At 36.9% G+C, this 22,744-nt stretch overlaps 1 protein-coding gene across 8 annotated transcripts in view; it reads left to right on the top strand.

The window, feature by feature from the left end:
- Positions 1-22,744, top strand: part of SMARCA2 (SWI/SNF related, matrix associated, actin dependent regulator of chromatin, subfamily a, member 2) — a 114,962-nt gene that overhangs the window by 66,050 nt on the left and 26,168 nt on the right. For all 8 annotated transcript variants that reach the window (XM_056513054.1, XM_056513048.1, XM_056513055.1 and 5 more), the window contains exons 25-28: positions 2,421-2,584; positions 3,315-3,542; positions 6,845-6,922; positions 12,321-12,539. In XM_056513054.1, the coding sequence (XP_056369029.1) occupies positions 2,421-2,584; positions 3,315-3,542; positions 6,845-6,922; positions 12,321-12,539 (689 nt within the window). The remainder of the gene's footprint in view (positions 1-2,420; positions 2,585-3,314; positions 3,543-6,844; positions 6,923-12,320; positions 12,540-22,744) is intronic.

The raw sequence follows: 22,744 nt of genomic DNA, 5'->3' as shown, positions 1-22,744 counted from the left end.
CCTTCATAAGGTAACTGAATTGCAGCATATCTGAATTTCACAGGAAGATCAAATGCCTGAGTTTCTTCATGTGTAGTTATGTTTTATTCCTTCAAATGAAAAGATGGTTTAGAAACATTTTAGATACTAATACCTTTATTCTGTTCAGTATCTCTGTTGAGTGTTCAATATCTTTGTGGATGATCTGGATGAGGGGATTGAATGTACCCTCAGTATATTCACAGACAACACCTGGCTGGGTAGGAGTGTTGATGTGCTGGAGGGCAGGAATGCTCTGCAGAGGGAACTGGACAGGCTGGATCATGGCCCAGGGCCAGTGGTGTGAGGCTCAACAAGGCCAGTGCTGGATGCACTGGCCCATGGTGTGCCCAGGTGGCCAAGAAGGCCAATGGCATCCTGGCCTGTACCAGGAATAGTGTGGCCAGAAGGAGCAGGGCAGGGATTGTCCCCTGGACTGATTGAGTCCCCACTGGAGAGACCACACTGCCAGTTCTGCATCCAGTTCTGGGTCCCTCACTCCAAGAAGGACATTGAGGTGCTGGAGCCTGTCCAGAGAAGGGCAGTGGAGCTGGGAAGGGTCTGGAACACAAGTCCTGTGAGTGCAGCTGAGGGAGCTGGGGTTGTTTAGCCTGGAGAAGAGGAGGGTCAGGGGTGAGCTGGTGACTCTACATCTCCCTGAAGGGAGGGTGTAGCCAAGTGGGGGTTGGGCTCTGTTCCCAGGCAACCAGTGACAGGCAAGAGGACACAGTCCTAAACTGCATCAGGGGAGGTTTAGGTTGGGCATTAAAAGGCATTCCTTCACTGAAGGGGTGGTTGGGCATTGGAATGGCTTGCCCAGGAACATGGGGAGCTCACCATCCCTGAAGGTGTTTAAGGAAAGCTTGGATGTAGTGCTAAGTGCTGTGGTCAAGTTGACAGCATGGTGTTTGATCAGAGCTTGGGCTCAGTGTCTCAGGCGCCTTTTCCAATCTATTTGATTCTTTAATTGATTCCCACACTTTTATGAAATACAGATCAAAAATAGCATATCACACCTGAGTTTTAAACCTGTTTGAAAGAAGTTTCCATTTTGGTCTTCCATGTTAATGATCTCTGCCTCACACTGAGCTTCTTAAATAGTAATTATTTTTACTTAATATTTTATCTCACGCATTATTGTATTACGTAGGACCAGCAGCATTTATCAAAATACTTTTTTAGTAGAGAAGCAATGATTTAAGCTAAATACAGAGAATGGTATAAGTGAGACTTGAAGTTTCCTCTGAATACTTTTAACAGTGTTTTAAATTGACTCTTAGCTTCATTTTTTATTCAGAAGAAAAAGTAGTACCAAAATATATTCTCATCCTTTCTAAATGTTAATGAACATGAAGTTGAACCAATATTATCCTTGAATGTAAAATTAGGTTATGAAATAGATATACAAATGAGCTACATCACTGTGCCATAGAATGCCAAAACCATCTGAAGAACATATTAGCATGCTAACAAAGCCATCTTCACACCTCTGGCCTGCATGTGTTTTAATACTTGTTTTCAATAAAGATAAATTACATTGCATTTTAAATGGTTTAGATTATTTTACATCATATATTTATAAATTAGTTATTTTTCATAACAGAATGTTTATGTCAAGACACAGTATGGTAAATACACTCATTGTCTTTACTTCATTAAATTAGTCATTACAGGTACTGAGGCCCTGCTTCCCAGGAAGCAGCCGGATATCTGGTTGCTGCTGTGAACTGTAAATAAATTCCTCTTCTTGTCCTTGCATACATACCTTTCACTTTTATAAAGCTGCCTTTATCTCAGCACAGAAGCTTTTCTGCTTATTTCCTGCCCATGTGCTGCTGAGTTTGGAGAAGCAGGGGGGTGTATCTGGGAAACAACCAACCTTAGTAATAAAAAAAATTAGTAATTTCATCTTCTATAGATTTATCACCCTCAAGATAGGACATTTTAAGAATTTGCAGTCTTTTGGTATTAACTATGACTCCAAAGGCAAATAGTGACATTTTGATAAATCTCTGTATAAGTAGCTTTTAAAAATATTTAATGCTGCTGTAGCCAGAAGGCATTAATCAAAAATAGGGCTCTCTTCTGTTTGTATATAGTAGTTTCAGTTGAAATTTATTTGAGTTATAAAAAGGTATAACAATGTTAGCCAACATTTTAAGATCTACTTTAGAAATGTCAAAACAAATGCATTTAAAGAGACCTTTAGAAGTCTGTGTCAAAGGTGTAGTAGGCAGTTGACCTAAACATTCATGGCCAGTGTTATGGAAAACATGGCAGAGATGTCACAAAGCAGTGCACTAAAATAAACCTTTCACATGTACTTTTTGGAACAGGCATTGTTACTTATATTGCTTCAGTTCACATCTTTATTATATGATATTTAAATTATTATTTTTCAGGCACAACAAAATCAGAGGATCGAGCTGCTCTTTTGAAGAAGTTCAATGAGCCCGGATCTCAATACTTTATCTTCTTGCTGAGTACAAGGGCTGGAGGGCTAGGCTTAAATCTCCAGGCTGCTGACACCGTTATAATCTTTGATAGTGACTGGAATCCTCATCAGGTTATTTTTATTTTCTTATCTTCATGAAATGTGTAAAGAATCCCTGGTATTTTTGAGTTGTTTCTTTAAATAGATGATATAGCCTGGGATTAAAGGAAAAAATACAAGTAAGAGATAAAATGCTGCTTTGAGAGGAGTTAGTGGGACAAACTGCCACAATCAGGAAATGTTTTGGTTTGAATTGGAGAACTAATTCTGTGCTTGCATGAGTCTTGGGGTATCCTCAGTGCTAGAAATGTTATAAACCTGCTTCATTTATATAACTGTATTCATTCTTTAACCCTTAGGATATAATAACCAGGTCCCTGGCCTTTGGTAGGTAGTTTGCAATACTTTAGTAAAGGCTATGCTGAATGCTAGCTCTCACACAAAATTAGGTGACCATGTCAGTGAGTAGACTTGGTCTGAGGCACTGAACTTGCTCTGTCGCTGTTAGTTGTAAGTACAGATTACCAGAAAAAGAGGATATCACACCTCTTGGTTTATTTTAAAAAGCCAGAAGCAGAAATGAATTATGCCTTTGCCACTTTTTTTTTTTACTTGTAAGAAAGTAAGTTCAATATCTATGGAAGCACATAGTTGTACATGTGCTTTCAGCTGTGCAAATGTATGCAAATCACATCATACTCAATGGCCACATGTAAAAATAAGGGAGGCAAGACTAAGAAGAGTTTTAATATCTGTGTTCACTCTCTCTGTTAAATTACTCTCCATGTTCTTTGCCTAACAGGACTTGCAGGCCCAGGATAGAGCTCACCGAATTGGTCAGCAGAACGAAGTTAGAGTCCTGCGACTGTGCACCGTGAACAGTGTGGAGGAGAAGATCCTTGCTGCGGCAAAGTATAAGCTGAATGTAGACCAGAAAGTTATCCAGGCAGGAATGTTCGATCAGAAGTCTTCAAGCCACGAAAGGAGGGCATTCCTACAAGCTATATTGGAGCATGAAGAGGAAAATGAGGTAAGGTAGTTAGAAATAATTACTAAGAGAGTTTCAGGAAATACTGACCCTTCTTTTATACATCATTTACCAAGATTTTCATAACTCTTGAAATTCATTATCGTTTCTTACTATACAGTCACAGAAATAACCTAATTTTTATCTTTTTTTTATGGTTACAGTAGTAGGTTGTAACCTAGTGGTTATGATATTATGGTTATGGTTAAATCTTATTGTAGGATTAGGTATTGTAATTTTAAATTCTACCCTTCATTATTTTGGCAAATAATTGCAATCAAGCAAGGATTTTTCCAGCACATTTCCTAAGTCCATAAACCATTTCCTAAGTCCAATATATATGTTCAGCTAGGCAATTTGATTTTTTGACATGCTAAGCAGCTATGTCCTTCAGTCTTGAAGGGCCCTGCTTACTGTACTTCCTTTGGAACCTGTGTAGGAGATCTGCCTTGATGTGCCTTGGGCTTTGGACAAGCCAGAAAGTAACTGTTTTTTCTGGTGCTGTGTCCAGCCTGGACTTCTCATCACCATTTCCTCTTGGAGAAATAATAAGCTGCTTGAAAAGAGTTGTCAGGCCTTCTCTTTTAGTAGTGGGAAGTGAGGTTATAGAGTCAGTGCGTGTATGTCCCTCTCTTTTCATTGTGTTCTTTTATGGAATCGTGAGTGTGGAATGATGAACCTGTTCTTTCGCCTGTCACTACAGACTCTTCTGAATCTGAACAAAATTCATATTTGGATGAAAGCCGTATTTGGGAGAAATTAAATCAATGCATCAGTTATACTGATTACACACACAGAGAAATTACCTTGAAGATACCCTGTACTGGTTAAAGAGAGAGCTTTTTAGACCAATCTTGCCTCTGAGTGGGGCTTGTATGTCTGAATAAGGTGCACACAGATACAATATTCTGTAACCTGTGTTTCATTGGCACTCTTCATTATGTGGAGTAAAATTTCGAAGATGAACGAGTTTACTTCTTCAGTCATTAATCTTTTTGTGTAAACTCTGCATTGTGCATTTAGAAAAGCATGGTTAAGATGAAATTTTGTATTGTTTTAGTCTTTTTCAGAAATTAAAGAAGAGTGGCAAACATTTTTATCAGTAATTGTCTTTTATTTCTGGTGTTAATGCAGAAATTTGCTGATACTCATATCATAATTTTGATTAAGTAAACCTGGAGTTCTAAAGCAGACCACACTTCCTATATGAAACCAAGCAGATATTTTCAGTAATCCTGTGAGGTGTTTTTTTTAAATTAGGAGTGCATTTGTTTCTGAAGCATTTATCTGACAGCATTTCAGAAGTCAGGTCTGTAGCTCAGGCTTATGTGACGTGCCTTATTTTGTAGATGGCTTCAAACCAATTTGTTTCTTGTGTGTTCAAATATACTTCGTCTGTCATGCTGAAGCAACCAGATTTAAATAAGGTTTATTTTCCATAGCCCAGCATCAGTCTTTAAAGCACTGATACTGCCATCTGACTCCTAGCTGAAGCTTTCAAGTAATACTTCATTGTGAACAGAGACTATGCAAAACTGCTCAACCTCTCACGGACTTACAGGAATTGAATTTTCACCATCCTGTACTGGTCAGCCATTGCTCCTTCATTGCAGCAGCACTGAGTATTAAAACAGGAGATTGACAAGAAAAAGTAAATCTCTCAATTAAAAGTTAAATTATCAACAATACTGACACAACTTTGACTTGCAAATGTGGACTGGCACATCTAACAAAGATACCATTTACTGGTCACCAGTTAAATATTCCCAGGCTAAACATGCTTTAAAATTTCATGCCTGTATGTAGAGTACTATGTTCTGTTCATAGCTTTTTAGTAGGATTTTTTTTTTTTAAGCTCAGCATCAAGGTTCCCCTTTTTTTTTTTTTTTTTTTTTTATCTGCTTTTTCTTTTATTAGTACTAGATAAAGCAGAGAGGTAATTTCTGTGTATTTAGAAAGATTCATTAGAATAATAGCAAGGTATGACAGGTGATTAGAAGTTACTTGTTGATCATGTAATTTTTTGTTGGCACTCAAGTTTATTTATAATTTTTTCTTCTGCCAAGCCTACCTATTTGGCAACAGGTTTATTCAGCCTAATTGCTGATAATATGGCTGTAATGTTGTTACAGCTTCTGCTGTGACATCACTTATTTTTTTCAGGTCAGAAGTTACTCTGAGATAATAAGGAAGTAAGGAAGTATGCAGATCTTTCATGATGGTCACATTTATAAAAGAATCTTTTTTTCTGAGTGTGTATAACCATGTGACTTCGTTTTCATGTACTGTGAAGGAGCAGTGACTTGAAGTGAGAAGAACTAGGTCTCTTAATCACTTTCCCAGTTGCCACGCTTCATGTTAAAACTTAAATTATATGTTCATTAAGTTATAAAGGGGTTCCTTTAGAATTGCATTAACAAGAGCTGATTCGGGTTTTTTTCTGAGATGTAGAAATCCAGACACTGGGGGGAAGATGTGTGAATATATAAATGACTTCTTATTTCTGAAAAAAGGCTACAGGATATTAGCTTTTTGGGTGCTACGTGCAGCATTCTCTATACTCCCATTAAACTGGGTTCAAAACATGAGTTTTTAAGAAGAATTATAGGTCTGTAGCATAGTGTAACATAGGTTCAGAGTGACCTGTTGTCTATGGTTTCAGAATAATTCAGGGAGGAAGACTGAACATTTTGGGTTGTAACAGTTTCAGCTTTAACATTTTCAACGGAACAGTACGGTTCTAATTTGTTTTTCTAGTGCCTGTTTCTGTTTTTATGAAAGAATCCATTTTGTCTGCAGTAAAATGTTCACATCTCAATTTCTAAGCAGAAAATTGTCAAGAGAAAGTGATTCAGCTGGGTTATTTTTCAGAATAGAAGCATGTTTCATTCTTTTCATTTTTTTCATTTAATCAGGAATTTTTTGGTCTCCTTGATTTGATGGGAAAAACCTCAAAATCTAGAATGGTATTTCTGAAGTACTGTAGAATAGCAGAATGGAAATACACGCATTTTAAGCAAAGCACTAACTGTGCTTCTGACCCAGGAAAACCACAACCCAAAATTTCCTGGTTTTGTGTTTGGTCATTTCCTCATTCTCAAATTTTGAAGGTAGTAGTAAGTCTCATTTGTCATTCTTACTGTGTTATTTTGTTACTTACAGAATAGCTGAACACTTTAAAAGGTTTAGTTTCAGTTTAAGTGCTTCACACTTTTCAGTGAAAGAGGGTCAGTGAATTGATGGAGGCTGTTACTTCAAGGTGCATGTGAGTACTTCCTAATAATTTTATGCATCTTTCTAACCAGGAGGAAGATGAAGTTCCTGATGATGAGACTCTGAATCAGATGATTGCTCGACGTGAGGAGGAATTTGATCTCTTTATGGTAAGGATGGTGTAATCATAAAAAAATAATCTTTTCTCATGTTTTTAATAAAGGCCTTAACCTTTTTGTCACTCAAGTTTGTCAAAACTTTACTGGAGAGGTTGGTTTATATACTTGCATTGTTGATCTTATGAAAGAAGTGTAGTTTGCTTAAATACAGAGTTCCTCAAATGACAGAAAGACTTCAGAGATGCTTGCTGTCAGTGCAGCAGTGACAATCTGGAGGAAGAGTTTGATACAACCTGAGACATTTATAGTGTAGAAATGTTAGTCACAGTTTATCTTGCTAATTCTGCAGCATACTTTTACTATTCAACATTTCTTCTTACTTTTGGACTTCGATATTGGCAAGGACAACTACAGGAAGTTAACAAGGTAGTAAATTAGTAGACTGACAATGCTATTTCTTGGTGAGTTAATTGGGGTATTGTTTGAATCCAGTTAGCATCTCTGCTGCTACAGCTGTTGAACAGTTACCATAATACAGACAATGGTTCAAATGGGAGCTACTCCTTTTTATTAGGAGTTTTGTTTATGCTTTGTTTTTGCGCTTTTTGTTTATACTGCTGCAGCACTGATAGAATAATTCTGAAATGCCTTTTTAGGCATGGCTCTTGCCTTTTAGTGTTTGTACAGTGTGAGGAGTTTTAGAGGACCTCTAGGCTCAAGGTAAAGCACCATGCCCTCTTACTCGAGAGAGGCTGCTTTCTTCTGCAAGGTGGAACAAAACAGACACTCCTGTGTACAGAAATTGAACTGTATCTGGTGGTATCCACAGAAACAAATGTTGACAGGACCAATGCAAAACCTGTGTACCCAGTACAGGTTTTTAGTCCTTCATTGTCTTCTGCTCAAGAATTCATTTGTAGAAATTTGCTGTTACACAAGCATGCAGGGGCCCTCTTTACATAAATTACATCTGTTCACATAAGCTGTTGGAAAAGGCCTTATCCCCCTGTATGATCTTTTGCCATTGCTGACTTGCCAGTTTAGTGCTTTTGTGCTAAACTTCATTAAATGTTACCTCAGAACTGAAATCACTAAGGCCAGGTTGCACAGAAAAGGAGTGCTTACAGACACCTGTCTTTTTAAAATTTCCATCAGTGATTTGCGTGTAAGGTGATTTACATGACACAAACCAAGAGGCAGCCATTTGATCCAAAACACAACAAGAAATAATTTCATCTGAGTTACTGACTGAACATACTCGAAGTTCTGTGGAAGTGGATTTGCTGCTAGAAAAGAGCTTCTGATTTCTCCTTCAGACCCAAAAGGAAAGAACTAATCTCTGTTTGAAAGTAGCTGAGGAAGTTATGTCTGTTTGCTTCAGCTTCTAGTATTAAATTCGAAGGCTATTTAATGTAAAACAGTTGAGGAACATAGAGTAAAGACAGTTTTCACAGAATCATAGAATATGCTGAGCTGGAAAGGACCCACAAGGGTCGATTCCAACTCCTGGTTCTGCACAGGACACTCCATGAATCACACCATGTGCCTGAGAGCATTGTCCAACTCTATCAGTTTTGTCCTGTGTCAGTTTCCCTGGGGAGCCTCTTCCAGTGCCCAGCCACCCTCTGGGTGAAGAACCTTTTCCTGATATCCACCATAAACCTCCCCTGACACAAATTCAGTCCATTCCCTCAGGTCCTATCACTGGTCACCACATTGGAGAGATCAGTGCCTGCCCCTCCTCTCCCCCTCTCAAGGAGAGGATGTAGGCTGCAGTGAGGTCTCCCCTCAGTGTCCTCCAGGCTGAACAGACCAAGTGACCTCAGGTGTTCCTCATACAGCTTCCCCTCCAGGCCCTTCACCATCCTCATGGACCCTCTGTAGCCTTACATTAGGCTGTTGTGGCACCCAGAGCTGCCCCCAGCACTGGAGGTGAGGCTGCCCCAGTGCAGAGCAGAGCAGAGCAGGACAATCCCCTCCCTTGCCTGGCTGGTGATGCTGTGCCTGATGCTCCCCAGGACACAGGTGGCCCTCCTGGCTGCCAGGGCACTGCTGAGTCGTGTGCAGCTTCCACAGACCAGGACCCCCAGGTCCCTTTCTGTGGCACTGCTTTCCAGTGTCTCCATCCCCAGTCTGTCTGTCCAGGGCTGCTCCATCCCAGGTGCAGAATTGAGCTCTTGTCCTTTTTGAACTTCACATGGTTAGTAATTTCCTAGTCTTCTCATTTGTCAAGGTCTCTATGCAGTACCTCCCTTCTTTTAAGGGTGTTCCCCTCACAGGGTTTACTGTCTGTGAACTTGCTTAGTATCCCTTCACATCCTGCATTCAAGTAATTTATGAATCTATGTGGGCTGAATTAATGTTTTTCATATTAATTTATGTGAAAAATTTTAAGGAAAAAAGGAGGATTTGGTAGTAAAAGTTTCAAGAGGCAAAACTACACACATTGAATGCCAGGGGTTTGAAAATAGAGACAGAAAGAATGTAGTTGAATATTAATGGCTAAGAAACAATTTAAATAGTTAATATAAAAATTGGTTTTAATTTTTGTAAACTGTTTCTTTTAAAAAGAAAAATCTGAAAATCAAGTTTGGCAGTCAGAGCTATTTAGATTTTTAACAATATTTCAAGTCTTGCATATTTACCTAAAGAGCAAAAGAGTGTTCTTATTGTATGATACCCGTGCCACCTCATTGCCTTTTAAAGTTGTTCATATGTAATCAAAATTCAGTAGTCTGCAATACCAACAAAAAAATTTTTGGGTTTGTTCATGTAACTCGTCCTGGGTGTATAAAAGTGTGTGTTTTACTAATTTGAAGTGAGCAGTTCCAAAACAATCTACAAGAGAGATCAGTTCCATGAGCATCTCTTCTGTAGTCAGTTTGCAGGTTAGAATTGTTGTTTGACACAGGATCTGAAATGAAGCTGTAGAGCTAAATAAAATGTTCGGAAAGAAGGTATAAGTGCACTTCATTCCTGTGGCTTTTAGAGGCTTCACATCATAAAAAAATTTAGAAGATACTCAAAGAAAAATCAGTGGTTTTTATGATCTGTACAAATCTTGTCTTTTCATAAGAATGCTTCAACAACTTACTTTTCTGGAAAATAAATATTTCCTTTTAGTGTTAAAATTGATTGAATAAAGTAAAAAAAAAATATTTAAAAAACATGATTTTTTTTTTTAATGTAAAAAATGCCATTCAAGTGGAAGGCCAAATGGGTACCAAAACTCCAGTTGTACTAATACAGTTAGTCTTCTTGAAGCAAAAATGGCAAGCTAGTAGAACTGGATGTATAAATTACTGATTTTGCACTGAGTGGCTTGGATGTTTTTTCCAAGGACTCTTTTAGTTATGATTTGGAAACTTTAAGAAAACCATTCACAATTCACAGGAACAGTGCTCCATGGTTTTTTTAAACTGGAAATTTCAGGCCTTGAGTGTGCCAAAATTCGGGTTCTTTGCTTAGGTTTAAGTATTGGTAGCATATTAGGCCTTATTGAGGACAGTGAACATAAAATTATTTTATTAGTCATATAAAAATAATGTAGATATCTCTTGGAAAACACAGGTTTTGGAAAGATACAGGAAGATAGAACTAGAGGTTTCCCAGATGTAAATATGGTTTGACTAGTATACTCCAAAAAAATGTTAGTTTGTATCTCTGATATCTCAGATTAACCGAGAGAGATTGTCTTTCATTTTCCTTCCCAAATGCTTTTATATCAGAAAATAGCTTTTATAATATACTATCTTAGTGTTCAGTCTTTGTGTTAGACAGAGAAACATGGTCATTGGGGAAAAAATATGAAATTTCAGCATTGACTTCATGTTCTTAATGCCATTAAAATATGATGTCTCTTGACATCGCTCAAGTTCTCCACTAAACAATAGAAATAGAGAAATTGGTTCATTTTCAGCTTTCTGGCTGTCATGTTAGCAATAAACCAAGCCACACGTATGGCTTGAATGAAGCACTTTTTGAAATTAGTTTAAATTGAATAAGATTTTCCTTAAAAGGTGAAATACGGAAGTCTGCTATGAAGAAGTACAGGCTGCACAGCCCATTCGCTGTTGTCTAAGTAAAAGGGAATAGGGATAATGCCCATGTATTTATAGCTGCTTGTTTAACATAGTTCACATCTTGCATTCTGCTTTTCACTGAGTTTGGAAGTCAGATACTGCAGAAGGCAAGATGTTGAAGGCAAGTTGTAAGATGCATTTCCTGAGGCAGTATTGTAGAAATGCTCGTGTTTGAAAAGTGCCAAGATGAGAGAAGATTCAGCATATTCAATGGTGCCATCACCAAGCCTCAGTTTTTAGATTTGACTGGATTTGAGCTGTCCCTCTGCAGAGGGATACCTCTGAATTCATGCACGTCTGTGTTTTGGCTAAGGTTGTAAAAGGACAGTATGTCTAGTTGGCATCATGTGTTAAGTGCATCATGTACACAAGGAAGACATTTTCACATAATTGAGAACAGATTTATGAAGATTTAGTGGCCAAAGCAGTAACCTCTTATGATTCTACAGCCAATTCTGATGTATGTCTATTTACATATTTTTTTTCAAAATGAAATGTTGGTGGCTGTTTGGTTGTTTTCTCCACTTATCAGCTGATTACTGAGTGTTAAGTACTGTATGACCCTTCAAAAGGCCTGTTTGAAATGCCTATTCTTATTACATGATTTGAGTACTTAAAACAATGCAGATGCAATTCTTGGGACCAGAGGAAGCCAGGTCAGTATGTAGTCATTGGAAGTGGATGATTCCCCAGAAGGATTATAGAACACCTCACTGATGAGTGTACAGTGGATAATAGGAATGTATCCTCCATCTCCATGTCTGAGTTACCATTCACCATCCTTGAAATGAATGATTATTTAAATATCAGCTGGAAGTCTTAACATTACCTTCTAATGCTCTTACCACTTCACCTAAGCTATCTGATATTTTTGTGTTTTGATTTTTGTCTGGTACAGCAGTAAGATAAGAAAAAAAAATCAGGTTCAAGCATGTTGGCTCTGTGTAACAAGATTTTCTCTGAATTCATAAATTCTCTTTTGATTCTTTGTTTCTTATACCATCATAAATTTTCTTCAGATATTCAGGGTAACAAAACTAGTATATTTTTAGTTACTCTTTCCAGTTACGTAGTAGTAAAACTTCATGGGGACAGCAGTGTTCTTGTGTCACTTGGCTGTATGTTGTCTTAATTCCTTTAGTGGAAGCTAGTTACAAAGTAGTGAATATGACTGGAAATGAGCAACTGAGTGTAGCATTGTCTTTTTACAGCAGCATTTTAAAAGTATTTAGGAATATTATGAACAAGAGATACCTGGGAAGGACTTTGTTTAAAGTTTGAAGTGTTATTAGAGAGATGGGCATTGACATGGTTCTCTTAGTAATTGCCTTTAAAACTTTCTTATTCTTTGCCAATTGCCATTGCAGCGCATGGACATGGATCGTCGCAGGGAAGATGCCAGAAACCCTAAACGTAAACCTCGCTTAATGGAGGAGGATGAATTGCCATCCTGGATTATTAAGGATGATGCTGAAGTTGAAAGGCTTACATGTGAGGAAGAAGAAGAGAAAATATTTGGAAGAGGATCCCGTCAGCGCAGGGATGTGGACTACAGTGATGCTCTCACAGAGAAACAGTGGCTGCGGGTAGGTTGTTGATTGGTTGGCTGTTTTTCACACTTGAAATTTACTCATCTGTGGTGGATTTTTAATTTCATTTTGAAGACTGCACCAGAGATAGCACAATTTTAGGCATAAAATATGTCATTATCCTGCTTCTGCTGCTATGTCGAAGATATAACTAAGTTTTGAACTGCACTGCAGAAACTTAAATCAGTGTTACTAAATGCTGAGTCAGAACTATGATAGTATTCTATTGGAATTGTTCTTATTTCCATGGGTCTTATATCTTCAGGTACTTTTGTAAGTGTAATCTTTCAAATACATGAAGAATTGTTTCAGTATTCATTAAAACCACAAGTCAGTGTATATTAAAACTCTCTGTACTATCAAGCTTATTATAATTTTAAATACTTCTGTTTAATCATTTTAAGAATTCAGAAATTTTCTTTTTCTCAGGCTATTTAATTTCCAAGTCCTGAGCATTTATTGGCTCCACTGAGATCAATATATTTGATAAATGATTTGAGAATTTAATACCTAAAGTGAAGTTTCTACACTTAACACCAGATTTGAGATTTTGTCTCTTGCTATTCATTGAAATCTACGTTCAGTGAATGATAATGCATGTGTCTTCTCAGTGTGGTAGCAAGAGCATGGTAAAGAGGTGAGGAATGATTATTGGAAAGGCTTTTCAGAAATTTGATAATAGTATGATTTCCAAAAGTTATAAATAAAGTATTCTAAGTGCAAAACTAATTTAAATGTTTTGACAGAGTAAGTATTGTTGTAGAATGATTACAGACAATAGCAATAGGAATATACAGTGTAGGTTTTATGTGTAATTTGATAAAGATAGGTAAAACTCTACCTGCTTACTTTAAAATGGGATGTTTGGAAGACTGCATTGTGCATAGCTGTACTAAGAACTAATCCAGACCTGTTGATTAGGGGAGAAAAGGCCTGAATTACTCACCAGTTTTAAATTTAAGCAAATCTGTGAAACTAAAGACGTTTGATACCTTACATATTCAAGCGGTCAGTGGAGAAGAAAGAATTAGAAACATAAACTCCTGTTTGGATTATCAAAGATTTACCTTATCCTACAGGGGAAGTGCTTGCAGTGTAGTGTATATCTACTCAGGGTCATTTTAAGTTGCTTCTTTTAATGATGGAAGACTCTGGCTGTGGCAGCATACAAGTTAGCTTTGAGTTTTGTGGTTTGTGACTTGAGTTGGCTGTAATAGTTGTTTTGAGTGCTTTATTGTCAAAAATGGGAGGCCTAAAAGAAATCGTCAGATCCGTGTTGTACTGCAGGCAGAATCATCCAGTCCTGTGTCATTTACAATAGAAGTTCAGGATCTGACCTCTTCTAGGTATTTCTGAGCAATGAACTTAGAAGTCTGCAATGGATTGTTTTTAACTGTTTGGGTTTTTATTATATTTTATTTTAATTTTATTCTATTCTATTTAATTTAATGAAAAATTTATTATATTTTACTGTTGGATTTTAAGCTAATTACATTGTCTTAACTCTGCTCATTCAGAGGAGCCTGATACCACTACTTTTTTTAACATTTCTTTGTGTCATAGAAGAGTTGTCTCCCAGTTGATTAAATTCAAAAGGTTAACAACCATGCTTATGCAGTCTTTTCCTATAGTTCCTGTTTTCTAGAACTCTTGATTGTTTTTACTGACTTACCATAGTTGTTCTATATGTGACTGACATCTTTCTACAAGTTTGATCAAAAGCTAGGCATCAGAATTCCAGATGCAACATAATTTGAATAAAGAGGAGTTCTTCTGCAAACTTCTGTAGTACTTCAGAGTCCAGTAATTCATTTTCTAACATGGAAGGTATTGTCTAATGTTAAATTTTTGATCCAGTGCAAGACTTAATCCTTTTCTGTAGCTCTCCTTCCTTTCCAGCTTTTCAAAATCATGTTTCATATTGTCGATCTTTCCTTCCTAAGAGGATTTGGCATATGTCCCTGTTGAATAATTTTCAAGTATTTTTCACCAAATTTTAAGAATTTTAAGCCTGTCCTTGGGTGAACTTCTGGTCAACTTGTTGTGCTCTTGAGATTTAGTAGGCATACTTTCTATTTCATCTTTCTAAAGACACTAAGAACACTGAAGTGAAGTGCTGGATCATTTGATAAAAAGCTATAAAGGGCTACTCTGAAAACAATTTCTTAGCAGGTCCCATATGCTTCATAGTAATTGTTTTCATTCTTTGCTTCTGAGACTGGTGAGGCCAAGTTAGAGATCTTGCTGGGCAAGGTGGTACATATACTAGCCCTTTTTCACCATGGCTTGTTATTCTATTGAGAGAAATTATTCTTCCTTCTCCCTATTGAGTAATTAAGCGTGTCTTCAAATTAGCTAAGTTGCCCTAGGACTGACGGCTTCATAGTGCATTTCAATTACTACTGTAACTCTACAGTATACATAGTTTAACATGCTTCCAGGTGCACCTGAGGGTGTGACGAAACAAATGGAAGCGTGAGAGCTGCTAATACTCTTTGGTCTCTTCAGTGGAATGACATTTATAATGTAACATTGCTTATGCACATTCAGAATAAAACAACCTCATTAGGTAGATAATGAAACGTAAGTAAAGTTTTCAGGGTTTTTTAACCTTATATTTCATGTATGTGAACCAGAGTTCTTTGTCACACCCATTGTGCTTTCAGCAGCAATGTCACTTCCATGTCTTTGAGAATACATTTGATTTTTCTGTAATGAAATCTCTAGAAGATGTCATGATAGTGTATAACATATTCAAGGGAATACTTAACTATATAAACATAAGAAAGGTAGCAGATAGTTTATAAGCATAAACTTCTATTTTATAAGCCACTTGTGTCTTGTGGTTTCCTTCCTGTAACCTATAATAGTGTCATGCATAACACATAAAAAATGTGAATTATTTGTTTCATGCTGACTTGGATGCAGTGAACTACTTCAGATCAGTTGAACTGAAAATAAAAGACAAGTTCTGAGTTAAGAGTGATACTTCAATTCATAAGAAACCCTTTGGCCTGTCTTTATTGCACTCTTACAGAAGAAGATTTATTTACCAGCAGCAAGGGATTCCCCTCACTTCTCTTGCTGTGGCTGCTGTTGCAGCTTTATAGCTACCTTCTCATGGGATTTTCTGAATAAAACTTTGCATTTCTGATCAGTAAGGTGGTTTCGTAATATTGGTGTGTAGTCCTGAGCTGTCTCTGTTTATGTTGGGGAGTCGACTAAATCTCTTCTTTTCCAAGGAGTTTTGCCTCATTCAGCAACCACAGCTCTGATTGTGGAATAGTTGCTGGCTCCTTTTAAGTTAGACCCTGAACTCTGTGCTGATACAAGGAAATCTGTACGTTGTAGCACAGAACCTCAAGGACAGTGTACCTCGAGGTCTGTACGCATGCCTGTACACTGACTAACTATGTCAAGCTGCCTTCTTGATAGGAGATCAAGTACTGAGTTTGGAAGCAAGGGACAAAATAATAACAGAAGCCTATGTGATCCTAGGCAGTATTTAGTGAGATTGTGCTGCTGCCCAGAACAGGCTGTAATTCATTGACAGTCTCCCAGGAAAACTCTTAGGCAGAAACAGGCTTCATCGCTAGCTGTCGCTGCAGCCCACTCTTTTCTAACCGTTGGCATGGCAACCATATTTCCTTTAAAAAAAAAAAAATCTGGAAGGAGGAGTTTGCTTCCTGATCGTACAAAGCATTTATATTCTGGAAGTATTTCATGCTCTAGCAGATTCTGTCCCTGCACGACTTCTAAGAGAACTGCAGTATACTTTGCTGGTTCCCCTGGCATATTATTTTTGAGAGGGGTCATCTACTAAGAATTTGATTGCCTGAGACAGGCTTCAAGAAACAGAGGAATTTGTTTGAGTAGGTAAAAGACCCTTAAGACTGTTGCATCTGGTTTTAGCTTCTTATGCAATTTGATTGCTGGCTAGGTGACAAATAAAGTCTTAATCTCTAGTTGTGCTTGTTAATTCAGTTTATATATTGGCCAGGGAAACATATATGAGCACAAAATTAGCAGTGTCTCATTTATGTCATGCAGACATGTAAAAGTTGTGCTTGTTTTGCTGATATAAAAATTGTAAGTGAAGTACATGCATTTGGTTTGTAAGTAGTCAGTCTTAAAAAAAAAAAAAAAAAAACAGTGCTGGCTTTCACTCATACAGAATATCTGGTGAATACTGTTTAACGTGGTCATGACATACAATTTGTTTATGTTTACTGAAGTTATATGGTGTAATAAATTACCTAGCAGGAAAGTTTTGGGGCACATTTTTAACTGTTTCCTCATCAACTGTAACTTTTACTTTTTGATTTTACACTCTCTCTCGTAGTCCACTAACAGTTTTGGTAGCAGAGATGGCAAATTTGGGTTAACTTGTTGGTAATACTTGGTATAAATTACTAAAAGTTTTCAAGTACGTTAGTGTTTTCTGAGAGAGCTTCACTTCTACATGTATAACTTTACAATCAATACAACTTTAGAATCAATACCAGGAAGGTATTTTAAGACATATTTTTTTGGAATGGTGGAATTCAGTTTTACAGTGGTGTTTTTCTGATGGGTAGGGTCAGAGCCAGACACGAACTTAAAGAACAGTGTAATTTACTATAATGGAAAACTGTAAAGAATCACAAAAGGATAAGCTAAGCAATGCACCTAATCATAACAACAAAAAATATCTAAAGTGATAAAGGTTACAGTTCCCTACTTTACCCTTCATCCAAATCTACGTATTAGCCCGGGAAGGTGTCACAGTAAGGACTGGAGAACCAGGCCTGGCAACTGGGAAATCCTGCAGTGCATCCACCTTTGCAGGCAGTGAGGCTTCTGACTTCACTGTGAGAGCAGCCCAGCTTTTATAATAAGCAAGCTACCATTACTTCTAATGTGGGAACATGAGATTTTATCCTCTTATTGGATTTCTCCCAGTAAGGGAGTTGTCTTTGATCCTCTGCCCCCAAATAAGGCCAGATGTGGCCTTGTATGGTTTCTAAATACGGAAAGGTAAACCCGTGTTTCACCAATGAGCAGGTACATGCATCATATTGCTAATAATACTTCACTAATTAATGGATATGTATAGTATTTGGCTGGAGGGTTCATCTAGAGGTCAGCTTTGGCGCAGGACCTGTTGTTCAGACCTTACTACATTAAGTACTGAAATACCTGTAGAATTAGCATTACAGTCTGTAGTTGTTTTAGTCTGTGTTGGAAGCTGAAATTCTCAGAGGGAAAAATAAAGTATTTACGCAGTGGATTGCTTATATTCATAGTTCATATACTTAATACCCCTGCGTTCCTGGTTTTCTGTCTTCATTTCTACGCTGTAACATTTTTGGTTGTAATTACAAAGTTTCCTGAGCTGCTGCTAAACCTGTTTAACAATCAAGTAAGTGAGTATTTGTGCAGGACATTTGAGGAAAATTGCATTCTGATCTAAACCCTCCTCTGTAGTATTGAATTGCAGATGCAATTGAATTTGTTACGCTGTACAGAAAAACAAGTCACATTTAAAAGACTGTTACTGGAAGATTTAAAAGCCTACCATCCTACCGTGTTGTCTATTTTGTGACCAATGATCATCAGAATGCCCCAGGTACTATTTTCTAATGTTCAGTGTGAGGTTGATAAGTTTTATGCATGTAAAAGCTGCTTTTTGAAAGGTTAGAAAGTTGGACATGACTTCAAGGCCTCATTAAACCAAGCCATTTTTGTATCTGGTATGCATATTATATATCTTATATATCATGTCCTTTTCATGATATTCAAGAAGAAGAAAGAGTACTTTTACATTGCAGTGAAATTAAAACCAGTGAAGCAGAAAGGGCATTTTCTTGGTTTTTCATGGGTGAGAGGGAATTCAAATGCCACTGTTTTGGCAGTATGGCTTTGTTAGTTAGTAAGGGAGAGAGCCTGATTCACACTAGGTGACTTTCTCAGAAATTCTCTTGTCTTTTCTCAGAGGGTTGAGAGTATTAATTTTGAAAACAAAAAAGTGCTTTGAAATGCTTCTTCAATATTTCAGAGATTCTCTCCATAAAGAAATTTTTAGTGTTTGATAAATATGTTTTTTTACGAGAAGGACTTCTAGTCAGGAAATCTGAACAGCTATTTCCGAAGTCTACTTATCAGTAGACTTACCTTCTTATCAGTAAAACTGCCATATTTTGGTAGGATTCTTTTTTTTCAGTCTGTGATTTTGACTGTACAATGTTACATGTAAAGTACTATAACGTATTAACATGCCTTCAAGTGGAATTGTGTGTCTGTTTTCTGTAGAAAATATTAAATAGTAATGCCAAATAAGTACTTTTTAAAAATGTCGGGAGTTCTGTTAGCCTTAGAATAAAATAAACTTCATTTTCTTTGAATTAGCTGTATCCTCTGACATACCAAGTTTATATAGCCTGGAAGCTGTGAGTTAAAAATCTTGTTTCAGGTTTTGTTATATCATTACTGTTTCAAGTGCAAAATTTTTCATGGGAAGAATTAGGCCCTGTGGTTAACATGCCAGAAACACTCTCTATGTAGAAGCTGCCTGGAGGAGACTGAGGGGAGACCTCACTGCAATTACAACTTCCTCATGAGGGGAAGGGGAGGGGCGAGCACTGATCACTTCTCTGTGGTGACCAGTGACAGGACCCAAGGGAAATTGTGTCAGGAGAGGTTTAGGTTGGCTATCAGGAAAAGGTTCAGAGGGTGTTTGGCAGTGGAAGAGGCTCCCCAGTAGAGTGGTCACCAAGCCTGACAAAGTTCAAGCAGCATCTGCACAATGCTCTCCGGCACATGATGTGATTCTTCTGGTGCTCCTGTATAGAGCCAGGAGTTTAACTCTTCCAACTCAGGATATTCTATAATTCTAAAACTGAAACAAAAACAAATATTATGTGATTCACAAAAGCCATAAGAACAGAAATCTGCATTAAAAGTCTAAAACATTTTTGTTGCTGGGAGTGTATGATAATGGAATAAGAAGCAGCAAACATTTTAATGTTTGGGTCCACTGCACTGTTATGTTCTCTGACATGCCTTGACAATGACAATGATAGGTGGTACACAGAAGCTAACCTTCTGTCACCTATCAGTTTTTTAATAAAGATATTACATATTCATATGTTGATTTGCATTTGCCAAATGGGTAAGTTACCTACACCTCTCAAAGTGTATATTGTATATTGTGGCCAAAGTATATATTCACTCTGTGAAAAGGGAGCCATTTAATATTTTGCCTTGTCATCAGAGGCAAATGGTGAGACCTTTACTGTAAAAGGCTGTCTTCTGAAAGCAGACCAGAGCAGGTGATGGAAGGCTTTATGCTGATGTTTTTTATGCAGTATACATACAGGCAAAAGTAATTCTTCTGATGGATTTGTGTAGAGTTGAATTTGTATATTTGAGATAGATGCAGAGTTCTGCTTTTTCTATAGAAGCTACTTCTATAGCAACTTAAATGATAGCAATTTGTCTTTTCTTGTATGTAAACAAGTATGGAAGTACTAATTTGGCAGATATGGAAGAAGACGGAGGTTTCAGACTGCGTTTCTCAAAAACTACTCAGGCAGTGCTTAGGCATGTCGTGGCTGAGTCATCCTGAAGTACCCAGTTTGATGAGTACCGTAGTGTACTTCCTTATCCTAGCAGTAAAATTTTAACCTTAAAAAAAATCTTACCAAAACTTTTGAGTAACCACAACCATGTAATTTTATCCTCTACTCTGAAATTGGCATGTTTAGCAAATTACAAATCATGGTTCCATGGATATTCATTATGTATTCTTTTCAGCTGCATCTGACATTTTTAGCTGGGTTTCAAATGCAGAACCAAGGACTTCGTTGTTGCATACAGCCTTACTTTAGTTTTTTGTATATGCACCTGTACTATACTATACTACACTATACTATACCATACTATACTATACTATACTATACTATACTATACTATACTATACTATACTATAGATTATTTTGTTCTGAAACTTAATGCGCTCTTAAAGAGTTATCAGATATTTTCAAGAACGTTTGTAGGTAACATGTGCATATTAAAGGGTCTGCTGTGAGTCCTGGCATAGCTCTCACTGCATCAGTGCTCAAATTTAGCATCACAACATATTATTTTGGTATAAAATACATAAAAGATACATATAATTTAGCTTTTCTCAGCAAGTTTTCCAAATTTGATTTAGTTTCATTCCGTACAGTCTTCCTCCAAGCTCTCCTAAGTTATTAAAAAACTATGTAGGAATTGTCATAAAGGGCTACCTCCTGCTATTTATTATTTAAATATTATTTATATATTTGCTTATATTTTTAAGCAAATTTTTTCCTCTTTTGCCACAGAAAGTGAGTATTCTAACCTCTTGCCATATAATTCTGTCTTATCATGCTCTCTAAACACTGTGTACATCCCATTCTTAATTGCCTCAGAGTACTTATATTAATAATGATAAAAGTTTGAACCAGATTTTCCATGTTATTGCAAAAATCCTTAAGCTGTTTCCTGTGAATAAGTAGATACAAGAGGTCTGTGTACATCCACTTAAAAATAATTAAATTAGAATGGTTTTGAAATCTGTTGCTTAATTTTTCCACATATTTTTTTGCAAGATATTTTATCTGTTTGAGTTTATTTTCTCAATTTCGCTCCCATTTAGTTATGTTCCATGTTTTAAACTTGGAATGAAAGGTTACTGCTTGAAAATATGTGAATATACTTAAGTATAAGAGAGAAGAAGAACATATGAAAGAAAATACTTGTTATGACTGCTGGCAGTAGCTGAGTTTACTTTGACATATGTAAAAATGCCAGTTTAAGCTTTGTACTATAGGCTTCTCTTAGTACATTCTTAAGAGCTGTAGTTTTCAGGGTACAAAAAGTGTATGCTCACCTTTAAATTAGAAGCCTTATGTTAGTCTAGTAGTCTATTAATCAAAAAGAGAGAAAACTGCTGCTTTTCTGAGCAATTTAGAAGGCACGACTGAATATCTGTTTACAGGTATAAACCCTGTCTTTATACTGGGTATTTTTTTGATTTAATTAGTAGCATCTCAGAAGATAAGAGAGACAATTTTTTTTGAATGAAGAAGGGCTATATGCCTGTAATTTTTTTCAAAAAACATTTTAAAATATCTAATAATGCCCATTCTTAATTTGAATTTTAATTTTTTTTTTCATAAGGAATAAAATCAAACAGAAGAAATCTAAACTCTTCTAAGCTCTTGCGATCCCAGGGAAATAAAGAACATCTGTTCTCGGTCAGAAACATGTTTAGTGTTGACTAAATTCCAAGCTTACTATTTTAAAGGAATTTAGGAAAAAATGAGAAAAATATTCCTCACCACTACCCCCTGGCACCCACCTCCTCCTGATGCCCATCAGAAAATATGATTTTCTCATGCAATTAACTTTCCTTGCCCTCTATGTAGGGAAGATAATGTACTTGTTCAAGAAAAAGCATAACTCTAGTACCAATTACCTCACAATGCCTTTGTCAGTATAGAGTCCTCTACTGACAGGAAAGTAGGCTTTCCTGAATGAGAATTCTCAGTAAGACAGGGAGGAAAACACTGATAAAAATTTAAAAAGGGAAAAATTTTCCCCATTCTCACTTCCTCACTAAGTAACACCAGTTGCTAAATGCTGCAGAATCTTGTCTATGCAACAAGCATATGTGTCTCTGACATAGGGAACAAGATAAAGGGGAAGAAATGAGGCATTTCAGTCATGGCAGATTTTACTTCAAGATGGATTGCTTGTGAATCTGAAGCCAGGAAACATGCCTGCAGTATTTTCATTATGGTCTTTCATGTCTTTCTTTAGTTAGTTGCATCTCATTCAGTCTCTCAATTTTACTTCTAATCATACTTCCAAATCTATCTGCAACTATTTCCAGTAGCAGTCTGCTATCGATATTTAGTCTGTGAGTTGTCAGTATGCTTCTGAACAATATGAAGGCAGTCTGAAATACTCAGGATACCTTGTACTTGAGAAATGCTATTGTACGATCCCTTTTGGAATATGTTTGTTTATCATCTGGAAAGTTTCCTGCATAGTATTTCAAAAGTCCATTATAAATTGTCCTCCAGTCATGAAGGAGAAAGTTTTTTCCCCTGTGTTCAGAAACAGGCTATTATTCTAAGTGACAAGAATTCTTCAGCAGGTTGCTTAGCTTTCTAAAATGAAAGGAAGAAAGT

The sequence above is a fragment of the Oenanthe melanoleuca genome, chromosome Z (assembly GCF_029582105.1).
Source record: "Oenanthe melanoleuca isolate GR-GAL-2019-014 chromosome Z, OMel1.0, whole genome shotgun sequence".
Taxonomy (NCBI): domain Eukaryota; kingdom Metazoa; phylum Chordata; class Aves; order Passeriformes; family Muscicapidae; genus Oenanthe; species Oenanthe melanoleuca.
The sequence above is the reverse complement of the archived record's forward strand: the minus strand, read 5'-3'. Positions and strand labels throughout refer to the sequence as shown.